Genomic DNA, 13,870 nt, shown 5'->3' with positions numbered 1-13,870 from the left:
TTTCATAAAAGATATATTTCAAACACGTCTCACTGCTTATGAAATCGTCCACGAAGTCCTCTAACCTCATGTTTCTATTGAGAAAAAGAAATGCAGGTACAGCATTCCACAATGCAACTTTTGAATGTGAGCAATGCTAAACTTTCCAATGCTCTACATGAGCCAATTAGTCTGTTCCAGATAGGTATTTTAAAAAACAGCAAAAGAAATTAATACGATACTGCTAGACTATGAAATATTTGTTCACTCTTTGTTCTCAAGTGTCACTACAATCTAAAATTGATTTGCAGACAATGAAGAAAGACAGAAGACAGAACCAGCAGATGAGAACTTCCGTGTATGACACCAGTTCAGGCAGTTATAAATAAGACAGAAACAATGACGTGGCCATGCAAGAAGACAGAAGGTCTTTGCATTTCTATATCATAACCCCTGAAAACTTTAATTTATTAAGCAAAGTGTTGAGATGCTATTTAGCATCTCAAACATGGTAGAGTACTGGGGGGCAGAGGGTTGCAACCAGCTAAAGATACAGAAGGAATGGCTTCAGCATATAGAATGTTCTAAGTGGTACTCTATTGTCTCTCTCACAACAAGACAAAACTTGCTGTTATGAAAAAGACTGTTCTGATCCAGTTTGCACAAGATACTTGGGCTCAGGTAAGGGATTAGTTGAATAATGCACCCAGAAAAGTAATTGCTAAGAATAAATAACCTATACAGTTGTTTACCTATCAGGACCTTCCCCCTCGCGGTGTGACACCAGGAAGGCATTATACGTAAAACCAGACCTGCTTAAGAATTTTCTTCAGGCTGCTACTTGCTAGAAGTGTATTTGGAGGACTAATGTGGTTTTGCACGTGGTGTTTTCAGGCAGTATTTGTGAGAAAATTTCTGAAAACATACCACTCCTTTCTATCCATCAAAACTATTCATCAAATTTAAAAATTTTTGGTCATTTTGAGATTAGATGAAAGCCATATACTCAGCCAAAGATTATACACTGGGATTACTCAGAACTGAAAGTCAGTCCGGGCTATTTGAAACAGCTGTTTTCATCAGTACCACATAAATTCAGTGATGTGAGACGTACACATTGCCCAGAGGTGGAATTCAAGATGATGGTACTAAATATTTAAGCTTTACAAGTTTTAGGTTATAGAACAGCACCTCTTAGCATGTCATACAACACTGCAAATGAAACAAGTGGGCAACACAGAACTCGCTTCACAGAAAACCAGACGTATGCCAGAAGCATACCATCTTGTAGAACTCTTAATTTTCAAAGCCCCTTCCCTTGTACACTAACGAACTCTAGCTTTGTTAACCCCCCTAGCCCCCTAACCATTTAAAAACATTTACAGGTGAATGGTCATAAGGAACACTGGAAAGGTGGTATGTGATTGAATTACAAATTGGAACTGATTATGAAAACAAAGTAATTGTTACTTGAGCAATCCATAACTGAATCCTTTAACTAGCTATCTGAAGAATTTTTGGAACACCCATTGTGCATGCTTTAAAAATTGAAATACAGAGATTTTTATGTTGAGTAGTTAGTGAGGCACTACATTTCACGTATGTTGACATCTGAACAACAACGGATCATGCTCCAAGAGCTGCATAAAATCAACTGTAACTGCTCTAGGAAATTTTCTAGATGTTATTCTTTCCACACTCTCCTCTTGTAGGATATATGGACTCAAGATCTACCACCACAGGGCCCAATATGCTTTATAAGTTCATATTGAAACAAAATTCTGAGCTTTGAGCTAAGAAATAAGATACTGCACATACATGCTGCTATGAACCAAAGATTTATCTGTGGTCTGAAAGTACTCTGTGGCACCTTACTACAGACTGGTTAAGTTTCCCATTAGATACTATCATTTATGGCCCATCGGTCTCATTTTCTATTTTGATCTCTCCATCAACATTTCTACACCACTAATACTTGCAGAAATCAGTAGTGTAGTGTGAATGAAGCCATTAGGATTGAAGTCGTTTACCCATAGGGAAAGTCACCTCAGGGTGTACGTTACTCTGTTCTCTTCCCATAGAAAGGTTTTGCAGCAATTATGATCGCTTGAGGGCTTGTTTATAAACATCATCAGCTCCCCTCCCAAACTTCCCTTCCCAGCTGAACATTTCTCTCTCCTGTCAACTCATCACAAACGCTCCACACATTAAGATCTGATTTTAAGGTGAAGATACATTAGACAGAGAATACACTGCTTCTAGCAGTGAAAATATTGTTTATTTTCATGCACTGTAGCAACTGCATTAGGAAACTGTCATTGTTAATAAGTTATACATGCATCATCCATCACAAACACATATTTGCTTGTTTCAAGGCAGTTGTTCGTATTTTCTGAATGTTAGCTGTTGTTTTGTTCTGAACATAAGCATATAAGGGGAAAAAAACCTCATGTTCAGTGAAGTGGGAGAGAAAAAAAACAACTGTAGACCAAATCTAGTTTGAAAAGGCTATTACTGTTCTATTGCACCACTTGTATTCCTGTGGCACAGCTCCCTTGAATAGCTGTCAAACAACAGCAAGTAAGAAAACGCTTTCTCACAGTCAAGGAATATTCTTCAAATATGAACTCCCATGGTGCCGCTGTTTCAGTACAGACAGCAGTCACCAATGCAAATTTTTACTCAGTGGAGTTTTGCAGATACACCAGGGCCTGACCACACTAAAGCCTACAGTCAGAGCAGGTGACTATGTGCTTCAACGACCTGGAAGCATGTGCAAACAGTGCACAAAGGGTATCTGTTTTACTTATCAGGAAGAAGCAGAATCAGATTAAAATTCAGTACCAGAGGCCCAGCATTATGAACTCAATACTTGAAATCAGAGATTTTTATCTTTATTTTTTTTAAATAAAGGTTTTATCTAATTGTGGCAAAAAACTTCATAAACGTGATTCAAATATAAACAGGGAAAAATAAGTTATTACAGATATATATCACATCATTCAGTCTTGGCAATGGATCACTTGCTGTTTTACTTTCTATTTCCCCTTTTTACAGCTCTATTTCACTGAATCAAAACAGATTTCTGCAATACTTAACCAATTGTAGCAAATCTCTTCATCTGTGAATCTCCCGGGGTTGGCTTTGTTTTAAATGGATAACTGTTTTTGATAGCATACTGTTCAAGAAGTAGTACCGTGCCAACCTTCATACTGTTATACCATTCGGGACATAACGAATTCCACAAAACCATCGACATCATGCCTGAGCTATCAGCAACTTCAAAGTAAGCCTAAAAAAAAAGGAGACAAAAATACATTTATCTTTTATCATCATCCTTTTTTTTCTTTAAATAATACACCAGCTACTTGACTCATGAATGACTTCACTTATTACAAATGGATCCAGATTATGTTCCAAAACTTGTACTGAACGCTGGCATTGAAGAAATCCCCAGTTTCCAGAGAAAAAATCATCCACAACTCCGCCAGCCCAAACTCTTATCCTTCCACTGCTCAGTAACAGTAGGTGATGCCAGTTTCACTCTGTGCTTTTTTGGAGGAGGTTTGGGAAATACTGTGCACAAGAATCAATGGGGAAAAGAGTCTTCCTTATCAGATAGAATGCAGTATTTAGAATAATAATTCAAAATGTCTCCATGGAAAGTTGAGAAGCTGCATTTTCATTGGGTCACATTCATGACAAAAACATGATACAAGACTATTTTCAAGCTGAAAAAACACACAGAAGATCTGCATTGCAAACCACCATCTTTTCACTGAAATTGTACTTATGACAAAGACTTCTACCTACTTTTCTTAAATGGGAAAGCTTTGAATCCATAACTGAACAGATCACTGAGCGGTAAGAAGTTGTTTTTTGTGTTTTTTTTTTTTTTTAAACAGTCTTATAACGAATGGTCTTACGAGGTAGAAATCCACCAAAACAAACGTCAGTCAGTAGACTGTCTACTAAGAATCATCTCCAGTAAAAGACCCAGATTCATCTTTGTGTGAAAGGGAATGGAAACGTGGAACAAGAGGCGAACGTGGCCTTTCATTAACAAGTTCCATACCCCTCTGTCCCCATGGAAGAAATAGGAGTTATCCGACCTGTTTGTGAAATGTTGCCCTCCAGTAAGCGGTCTGACTGGGATGGAGTTAATTTTCTTCAGAGCAGCCTGCATGGTGCTGTGTTTCATGTCTGTGACTAAAACAGCACTGATAACACACTAGTGTTTCAGCTACTGCTGGCCTTTCTGTGTCTCCCGTACAGCAAGTAAGCAAGGGGTGGCCAGGAGGCCGGCAGGTGGTACTGCCGAGACAGCTGACCTGGTCTGACCTACACATTGTTTCACGCCACATAACATCGTGCTCAGCAATGAAACTGGGGGACAGTCTTTCCCAAGTACCTGTTGCTCTGAGACTGGTCAGACATCAGTCTGCCTTTGCATCACTTTTTTGGTTTTCCCCCTTCTTCCCTTCAGTTTTAATCAAACTGTTTTTATCTCAGCACACGAGTTTTTCCTTGCTTTTGCTCTTCCAATGTTCTCCCCAACACCCCTCTAAGGGCAGAAGAAATAAGCGAGCAGCTGATGGGTGCACCTGTGAACAATCAAACACACCTGCAGTGTCCATTTCCAAGAAGCACTACATAAAATATCGCGAAAAGCTCAACATATTAGGAAGACCAGCAAGAGTTTTACAAAAAAAAATTTATCTGGAAGTCATCTGGTGCAAAAATTAAGGGACAAAAAATTATTAATATTATTTTTTGGGGGTACAAGACAGACTAACTCCAACTTCCAAAGCATACAGACCAGAAAACAGTCTTTTAAGCAAATATTCTGTCTTTTCACAGAGAAATCTCAACTGGACTATAGTAACTGAAACACATCTACTAATGTTTGTATGTACTACCAGCAACTCCACCATTTCCATACTTGGAAGGGCCTAGCATTTTTACGAAGCATTTTTAATATAAAGTTATCTACAACATAACTGTTAATGTGTTTACTACATGGGAACAGTAACTTCCAAATATCCTATAACATTTGTTCAAGAGCACTAACTTACAGCCTTATGCCTCCTTACCTGATACGGCACATCCATTTTTTTCTCTGGCTTCCCGTAGTACCTTAGCCTAGACTTGTGCAGCACTCTGACAAGCAGCGGATGGAAGTGAACTCTGCTTCTCCATGTCATTTCCAGCTGACCAAGAGAAGTCAGCTTAGAGACTGATGTTAAAGAGGAGAGAAAGGAAGAGTGGACATTTCAAGGGTTTTCAGTTGTAAAGTGCACAGAGTAAGATTACACATATTTCAAGAGGTTTATTTGCTAATACCACGAAACCTGGTCCTGCGCCACCTGTGTATAATTGGGTTATTGATGTTTATATGGACTGTAAGGAGAGGGACACGTGCAGGAGGACACAGAGCGCTATCCATCAGCAGGACACCCACCTCGAGAGCAGCTGGCGTTCCGGGGGCACCCCCCTGACGGGCAGACCCCTCAAATCCCCCACCCGACCGCACACCCCCTCAGCACCCCACCCAGAGGAGCTCCGCACCCACCACCCCGTCCCCCCAGTCGCCCATTTACCATCAACGTCCACCTTCTCCGGCGGCTTCTCGGCCTCCCAGGCGTCCCCGTAGGGATCCTCGTTGTTCCAGAGCGGCAGGTAGTGCTTCCTCTCGCCGCGCAGGGGCGGGCAGCGCGGCGCTGAGGCGACGGCCACGGGGACGGCGGGCGGCTCCCCGGCCACCCGCTCGACGCCCTCCAGGCAGGGGAAGCCGTAGCGGAGGCGCCGCTCGTCGTAGAGGTAGGAGCAGCGCGTGAGGCGCAGGCGGTCGCCGGCCCGCAGGTGGCCGCGCTGCACCAGGCCGTTGAGGCTCGGAGCCAGGTGGCAGCGCTCCTGCCGGGAGCCGTCCGCCAGGGTCACGTCGTACCAGTACTGCGGGGGCACGGCGGCGGCGGGGCACGGCGGCGGCGGGGCGGACGGCGGAGCCTCGGCCAGGTACCGCTCCACCGCCACCACGGTCAACGGCGGCGTCTCTGCGGGGGAGGCGCTGAGGAGGGAGGCGCCGCGCGCCGCCTCTAAGACCCCGAGCAGCCACGAAGCCTCCCCGCCGCCGCCGCCGCCGCCTGGGGAGGTGGGAGTGCTGTTGTCGGTAGGGTCGGGCGGATCCGGGCCGGGTTCCTGCATGACAGCTTCCTCGCGGCTCCTCCCGCCGGGGAGAGTGGCGGGAGGAGGCGGCGAGGGACGGCGGCGATGGCGGGCGGCCTGCTGCTGCTGTCAGGGGCTGAGCCGCGGCGCCGCCATGGCGCGGCCGGGGGCGGGGCTGCTGCGCGCGCGCGTTCCAGTCAGAGCGCCCAACGGTCGCGGTAACGGGGCGGGGGGGGGACGGTGACAGGAAGGCGGCCCGCCTGGACCCGCCCGGGGCTGTGTCCCCCGGCTCCTGCAGCCCCCCCGGTGACAAACGGGGTGCCTGCTCGGCGCCGGCACGCTGAGGGGGCTCCCTGAGGCACCTGCTCCCCCGCTCGGTTTTCTTTGAGGGTTTGACCGCGCGCCTAACGGTGCCCCTGTGCCCTCAGGGTGATAACCCCTGAATGGTGTTTGTCTTCTTGGTCGTTGTGGCGTGTTGGCAATCATAGCCCCCGATGCTTTAAATTGCTCATATCTGCCGCCGCTGCTGTTCCCAGCAGCGGGGGATGAGTTAACATCCAGCTGGAGGAGCTGCTTTTGGTGGTCCCCAAGCATGCAGCCTTACTTTTTTACTATTGACTTTCATCCCTCTGCCACCATCAAGGAGATTCTGTTACCCTTTATGATCCCGTGATCACTTCCAATATTAATTGAAGTTCTGGGGATCAAGGATTTTGTATTTAACACTTTATTAAATTACTATTATTATATTACTTGATACATTAGCATTTGCTAATACATAAATATATATAGCAATATATATAGATATTAGCACTTGAACCTATTATATTAGAACCTAATAGGCTATAAAGCCTACATAAAGCCAAGCTCCCCTGCTCAGCAGGACAGAGCAGGAAGGCAAGGTAAGTAAGGATAAAAGGGCCAGAAGAGAATCACAGAATCATTAAAGTTGGAAAAGACCTCCAAGATACCTGGTCCAACTGTCCCCCTACTACCAATGTCACCCACTAAAAGAAGAGAAGCTGTGCCCAGTACTTACCATGGCACCACTCCCGATAACTTTTAGAAATCCAGAAGACCAAAGTGGGGCTCCAGCCTAGGCCGTGCTGTTTCAAATGCTGGGCCAAAAGCAGTTCTCGGTGAATGACTGTATTCTCAGGCTGCTGCCTTTGCCATAGGGAAATGGGAAAAGCTGTTTAAAACCATTTAAAACAGACCAAAAAATTCAGACATTGGGGTATAAAAACAAATCTTTACTGGCCTTTGGACTGCCCTAGTAGTTGGATGAATTTATGGATTTGATGTAATAGTGCACTCCTTATTGAGGAAAACTGATATTAGTCGTTCTTGCTATCTATGTTGAAGCCAGAGTATTGAGTAAAACTTTAATGGTTGTTGGTTTTTTGTTTCGTTTTCCCCTGTAAACACACATTCTGTTGTGTGGACTGATAAAGTGGCATTTGTGATTTAAGAAGTGATCGCAACCCAAACACCTTTTTAGTGAGATCACACAGGATATGATTTCACATCACATGCAAACCGTACCCAGGGAGCCATGGTGTACAATATTTTTGACTGTTAAGTGAGTCTCTAGGCATTATGAGGGAAAGCTGTGGGCTGTTCCCAGCTGCTCTGCATTGTGCTTTGTGATATGATTTGCAGAAGAAAGCTATTTTATTTAGAGCAGTACTAATTGGTACATGTACCACCACCGTCTTCAGGATTTTTTGTTATTGTAAGTCACTGGGCTTTGACTCAGGAAAATGATGAAGCTGTAGCTTTTATGGAGTGATAATGGACTAATATGGATGGATAGTAGAGTTAATACTTTCTAAATTTTGGATAAATTTGTATGCATTGCAGTTTCAGATACAAGATAGTTCCTTTCCCAGAGACTTACTCCTGCTGCCTTCTTTCTCACCAGCAGGTGTCTAGCTAACACACCAATTTAAAAACTGAAGCAGGGTAAATCTCTGACTGCACATCAACAGCGTGCTTCAATGACCAGTTACATCTTTAGTTCGTCTAGATGTCACCCTGCCATACCTGACCAGTGGGATGGGATGGATGGAGTCTGAGATTGTATTAGAAACTAGAAGTTCAGAAAGACTTGGAGAATCAGTAAGGAATGGTGACAAGCCGTCAAATGGCTGCATCAGAATTTAAAAAGTTAAGAGCTGAGGATCTCAGTTTTTATGTACAACACACCTTCAGAAAAACAGCAGTCAGCCTCTATAGCAGTGAGGAGCAGGCTATGCTGAATAGAAGAACCTTACTACATTCTGTAAAATACTATGTTTAATACATATTTGCAAAATGAAGAGCATAAAAGTATACAATGTGATGCTGTAGATTTAAAAAGAAATGAGTTACTGCGCAAGATCATAAAGCTTACTGTAAAGCAGTTGTTTGCCACAAGGTGTTTTGAGGACAAAAAATAAAATAGCCTTCCCAATACATTTCATCCTCATCTCTTAGGTGCTTTTGTTAACTCAACCTTGAAAATAACAGGATATGATTAAATAATACTAAAATAACATTTGAGGTGCCTGCCCAGATGACATGCTCTTGCCCTTTAACCAGCTCTGTGCATTTTGAAGAACAGGTTAAGAAAGCGATGGGCTATCAGCAGGAGGATCTCTTACACTTTTGTTATGTGGAACCTTGATTCGTTGCGCAGATGTTAGTCTACGAGAAAACCTTTAATATAGATTGCAGTTTGCTTGTGTTTCATTTAACTTAAATACAGCTGTCTAAACATGGCACTGAAGTTGTAAGATAGCTTTTATGATGGTCTTTGGAGAACCAATTTAATTCCAGAGCAATTTGGTACCATGGAACAAACCACTTTTTAATATAAAACAAAGATAAAATTAAAATGCCATTTCATTTGAGCTCCAGCAGCAATAGGTAATACAAAAGTACTTACAGTTTGTTTGATATACTCTGTAGCTTGCATTGTGTGCAGGTGTATAGTTGTATCTTGCTGCCTAGCTGTACTCTTTTACAAATTACATTATTTATAATATTTGGCAATTTTTTTAGCAAATATTTGGCAAATTACAAAATGTATGAAGATATTTTAGTTTCAGATATGATGGGAGATAACCCCAAAACCGCAGACTTGCATTGATTTCTTTGCAGAAGTGTATTTTTGTCATAGAGACAGTAGAAATTTCTGTTTATGCCGTTAGGTGCAGCACGGATACAACTTGGATCAGGGCAGTTCTAATGAGTCACAGTAGGTTTGAGGGGCTCTTAAGGTAGGGTGGTTTTTTTCCAGGGAGAAAGGAATTTTTGTCTCTTATTAGTGCCTGCTAATAGCCAGGAAGGGAAGGCATTTTTAGCAACCCTACAGGTTCTAAATAAACAGTTGCTTGATTTCGTTGAATAGAAGCTAACAACTATCTTACTGTTGCTTTTTGGCACTGATGTGTTTCTTTTGTGCAGCACGTTACAGAACATACAGCACAAAAAAGATGCGAGTGTGTAAGGCTAGAATGAAGTGTGCGTGTGGAGGAGGAGGACTAAGCAAGTCACATATTAGTGTGATTATGGCTGCTACCTTAAGAAGGGTCATGGAGAGGCCTGGTCTGATTTGTTGATGACAGAAAGCTGTCCTGGAGTCCAGTGTGCACCTCTTCCATGATTTGTGTTTATGCCAGGGGCTGTAGCACATGAACCAGTGCTACAGCATATAGATGTGGAGTCTGGAACTTGCTCCTGCATCTCCAGGTGCATTCAGTTTCTAGCAGTCTGCAACTTTCTGTTTTCACAATAGCATTTCGGTTGAACAACTTGGGATGGGAGCAGGAGAGGATCATGAACAAGGATGAGCAGAGAAAGACTAATTCTATTTTGTTGCTAGACAGTTGAATTTTACTTACCGGTCACACAAACAAGTGCCTCAGTTGGGCCAGTTTGCTTTTTGTTTAGTCAATATTTGCCACATCATCGTACTACAATTAAGGGTAGGATGAGACCATAGAATCACAGAGCAGCTCGGGTTGGAAGGGACCTCAAAGCCCACCCAGTTCCATGCCCTGCTGTGGGCAGGGACACCTCCCACCAGCCCAGGCTGCCCAAAGCCCCATCCAGCCTGGCCTTGAACACCTCCAGGGATGGGGCATCCACAGCATCTCTGGGCAGCCTGTTCTGTGCCTCACCACCCTCTGAGTGAAGAATTTCCTCCTAACATCTAATCTAAATCTCCCCTTTTTTAGTTTAAAACCATTCCCCCTTGTCTCCCTGAGCAGAAAGTTGCTCTCCAGCTTTTTTTTATAAGCTTTCCTTAGGCTTCCTTCATATTAAGTTTCCTTCTTATGACCAGGCCATTCAGGCTCAAGTAAAACACCTGCTAGGACTTTAGGAGATAGGCTTTTGCAAGAGATTATACTGAGCACATGTGAACGTTTATTTTTCCATCTGTAACTAGGCCAAAAATGGAGAAGCATTACTGGGAATGGCAAATGGGCTTCTATTTTCACAGTAAAAGGTACAAAGGCCGGTTTGCTGGTTACTTTCAAAGTTCTGCTTCCTGAAACTTTTGCAGAGAAAAGCCTGCCCGTTTGTTCATCTGTCTGCTTTTTATGAAGGGAGAAATTTGCTTCCGTCTTTTTATAAAAACAAACATGGAAAAATATTGGCCTTAGAATTTTTCCCTGGCAACAGCAGAACCATCTTGATCAAAGGGGTAAAAAAGAAGAAAAAAGAACTGGTAAAAATTGACAGGGAAGATGGAACCCATATCCACACCTCTGAAAAATCTGACAATATTAAAAGCAAGGAGAAAAACAGAGCTTAAGAAGATTGCCACTTCTCAGTGTGTTACTAACCTTTGCCAAGGTAACGCTTACCTACAGTCAGAAAACAAAGGACCACCTCAAGAGTAAACCCTGGGGTCCTCACCTGCAAGTCTTGACACATATTTGGAGCTGGGTACAAGATTTTTCATGCTGGTTCTAAAAAAACCAACTTTATTTCAATATAATCTTTTTAATTATTATTATTAAAAAAAATCATATGTGTGTATATATATATATAAACTCATCCTTTTCAATTCCAGCGTTGGCATAAATGACAAATTTCTTAATTCTCACTCTTAAATGCTACAGCTACTATGTGCCATCACTTCTCACGTCAGGTAAATTTTATATGCGGCAACAAAGGCGACGTGAGCATACCTGAGAAGAAGCGAAGGGGCTACACTGGCTTCAGGCTGATAAACAGTCATAAAACCAGTTCTTGCCGTGTCAGTGCCTTCCAGCTGTTGTTTCTCTCTGGGTCCACTGGGGGTGTGTGCAAGGAAAAGGCAGAAGCACGGGAACTTGCTTGTAAAGCTCGTTAGCAGCACGGCGCACAGCACAGCGCTGGCTGTCACCGTTACTTGCATTCTGTGGAGTCTGAACTCCAGTTGTCACCTCAACATCGTTATCCACTGCAGGGAAGTATGTTATTTCATCTCTAAAGACAGGTGCAGGCAGAAAGAGCCAGGCATTTCTGTAGGTGTGCTGACTGGGTTTCGAAAACAAACAAAGCTTTATATGACTTCTACAATAGTTTGTGCCAAGATAACAAAATTTTACAAGGACAGCATTAGTTTTGATTTTCAGAGTTTTTTTATTAGTTTCAGTTGTACAAGTCGAACATTAGGGAACAATAAAAAACCCACATACATGACGTACAGTACACAGCTTGCATTGTTCCCAGGTTTTGGAGTCACGCATCAAGGGTCAGGCTGCAGAATAGAGTTCACCCGTTCTTAAATGAAAGCAGGCACATAGAAAACGATCTCGCTGCAGTGTTAGTGCACACTTGGTTGGGCAAATGCAATGTTAGGAGCACCACCTGCCGTTAGGCAACTGCATGTACCAAAGGAACACAGGTGTGGAACCGTGATGTTCTGCCCTGCTGCCCCTATTGCGTTGGTTCACATCAAAGTGAAATGAGAGGAAAACCAAACTGTTCGGCAGTTCACCCTGTGGTCCTAAGAGTTAGAGAGAGGGTACATACAGCCAGAGAAACTCCTCACAGAATGAAACCACAGAGCTGATACACATTTTGCATAGTTAAACTTATATCAGGAAAACCTTGGGTCTCTCGATTTTTTTTTTTTTTCCCAGCCTTTGAGCTTTTACTTAATAACCATTCGGAGCACCCTCATTCAGCGTTCAGACCACCCCGTCACTCCAGATACCTTTCCATTTCTTTGGTTACTTTCCTTAACATTTCTTAACTTTTATTTTTTATTATTCCTCCTACAGCAATACACCATGCCAGACATCCACTGCCTCCCTTTGACTACTTGTTTATTTTCTTCAGCTTTTCCCTCCTCTTCAGTTATTTCTACTCTCTTCAGTTACTCTTCTCAACATCTCTGAGCTTTCTCATCTTCACTCCTTCTGATTTTCTCTTGATAGAGAGCAAATGACACATTCTTCTCCTTGTTACACCTCATTGCCTTACTATTTGGAATACCACTTCTAAATCCTTTAAAAGCATTCACCTCCAAGGTCCTGATTCTTTCCTTATTTACATACGGATGTTAATCCCAATAATTCCAATGGTTTTACATGCAAAGTGACAGGTGAAAATCCAACCACTGACTTGAATCATAGCTCAAAAGAAAAGAGAACTAATAGAAGGAAGCAGAACGAGAGTTTAACATCTTAATGCAGTAGCACACATCCCCTCTCTCAAACCCACTTTGTTTTTCTTGGTAGAGAGCTAAACATCTTCACAGAGTGTCAACTTACTGTCAAACTTCTCTGTTGCAGTAATATTAAACGAGTTTGATGACATTTTGCTTCTTTAATCTCTTGGCACGGTCTTATCTGAATTCCCACTGTACTCTGTTAAATCCGTTTAAACTACTGTCTAGCATCAGGAAAAACCTGCCTCCTACCTGTCGTCGCCAAAATGGGAGAAGAGGAAAATTTCACCTGCCGTCCATGTTATGCAGAGGCTGCTGTGATAAGCACACTTTAAAAATATTGTAGAGCAGCCTGGGTCACTGATTGCTTATAGCAAGAGCAGTTTTGCAAGCAAGTTTTGCACACCCACTGGGTACAAAATGAAAGGTGTTCTTTCTTCACAGCCTCTTAGATTTTTTATTTGAAGTAAAAGCAAGTAAATTGTATTTCTGATCGTAATTTCTTTTGCTTGTAATTGTAACTTTCATCTCTGTTTTTGTTTTGTTGGGTTTTGGTGACAGTAGAACAAAATAAGCCCCGTGCTCAGTAGCACAGGGAGCCACGCCAGGCTAAAATATCTCTGTTTTTCTCATTTGTCCCAGCCCTAGCACGGACAACAGGTAGGAGCATTACTACAAATAGCCAGAGACCTGTTTTCACACAGCTTTGCCCGAGCAATGCATACCACACAGATTTTAAATTTGCACACAAGCTGATCACTTGCATGCATTTAAATTTACTTTGAGTATGTAACTGCATATATTTTTTAGTATGGCTTAGGCTTTTTTTTTTTCTGTAAGTTTAACCATTTAAGAGGAAAATACTTCATAAAAAAACACTATACATTTTGAGATAAGCTAGTGCTCATGAAAAGTGCTAGGTTAATATCTTTGGAAAGTGCGGTCCTCCACATAGCCAAAGAACACAGAGGAACAGTGTTAGCATCTCTATCTACCTGCAGCAGTTGAGGTGCCACCATGGAGAAGAGGCGATTAGTCCCTAATTTGATTCTCTGCTGATATTATATGGGAAGA

General features: G+C 42.7%; 1 protein-coding gene across 1 annotated transcript in view; it reads right to left on the bottom strand.

Moving 5' to 3' along the window:
* Positions 1 to 13,625, bottom strand: part of RADX (RPA1 related single stranded DNA binding protein, X-linked) — a 32,575-nt gene extending 18,950 nt beyond the window's left edge. Inside the window, exons 1-3 of the mRNA XM_083796759.1 lie at positions 5,580 to 13,625; positions 5,073 to 5,215; positions 3,079 to 3,271 (exon numbers count right to left, since the gene is read on the bottom strand). Of these exons, the coding sequence (XP_083652885.1) occupies positions 3,079 to 3,271; positions 5,073 to 5,215; positions 5,580 to 6,183 (940 nt within the window). The 5' untranslated portion in view covers positions 6,184 to 13,625. The remainder of the gene's footprint in view (positions 1 to 3,078; positions 3,272 to 5,072; positions 5,216 to 5,579) is intronic.
* Positions 13,626 to 13,870: the final 245 nt, after the last annotated feature.

Source organism: Anser anser (genome assembly GCF_964211835.1).
Source record: "Anser anser genome assembly, chromosome: 13".
NCBI classification, from domain to species: domain Eukaryota; kingdom Metazoa; phylum Chordata; class Aves; order Anseriformes; family Anatidae; genus Anser; species Anser anser.
Note: the sequence above shows the minus strand (reverse complement) of the source record. Positions and strands in the feature narration are given on the sequence as shown.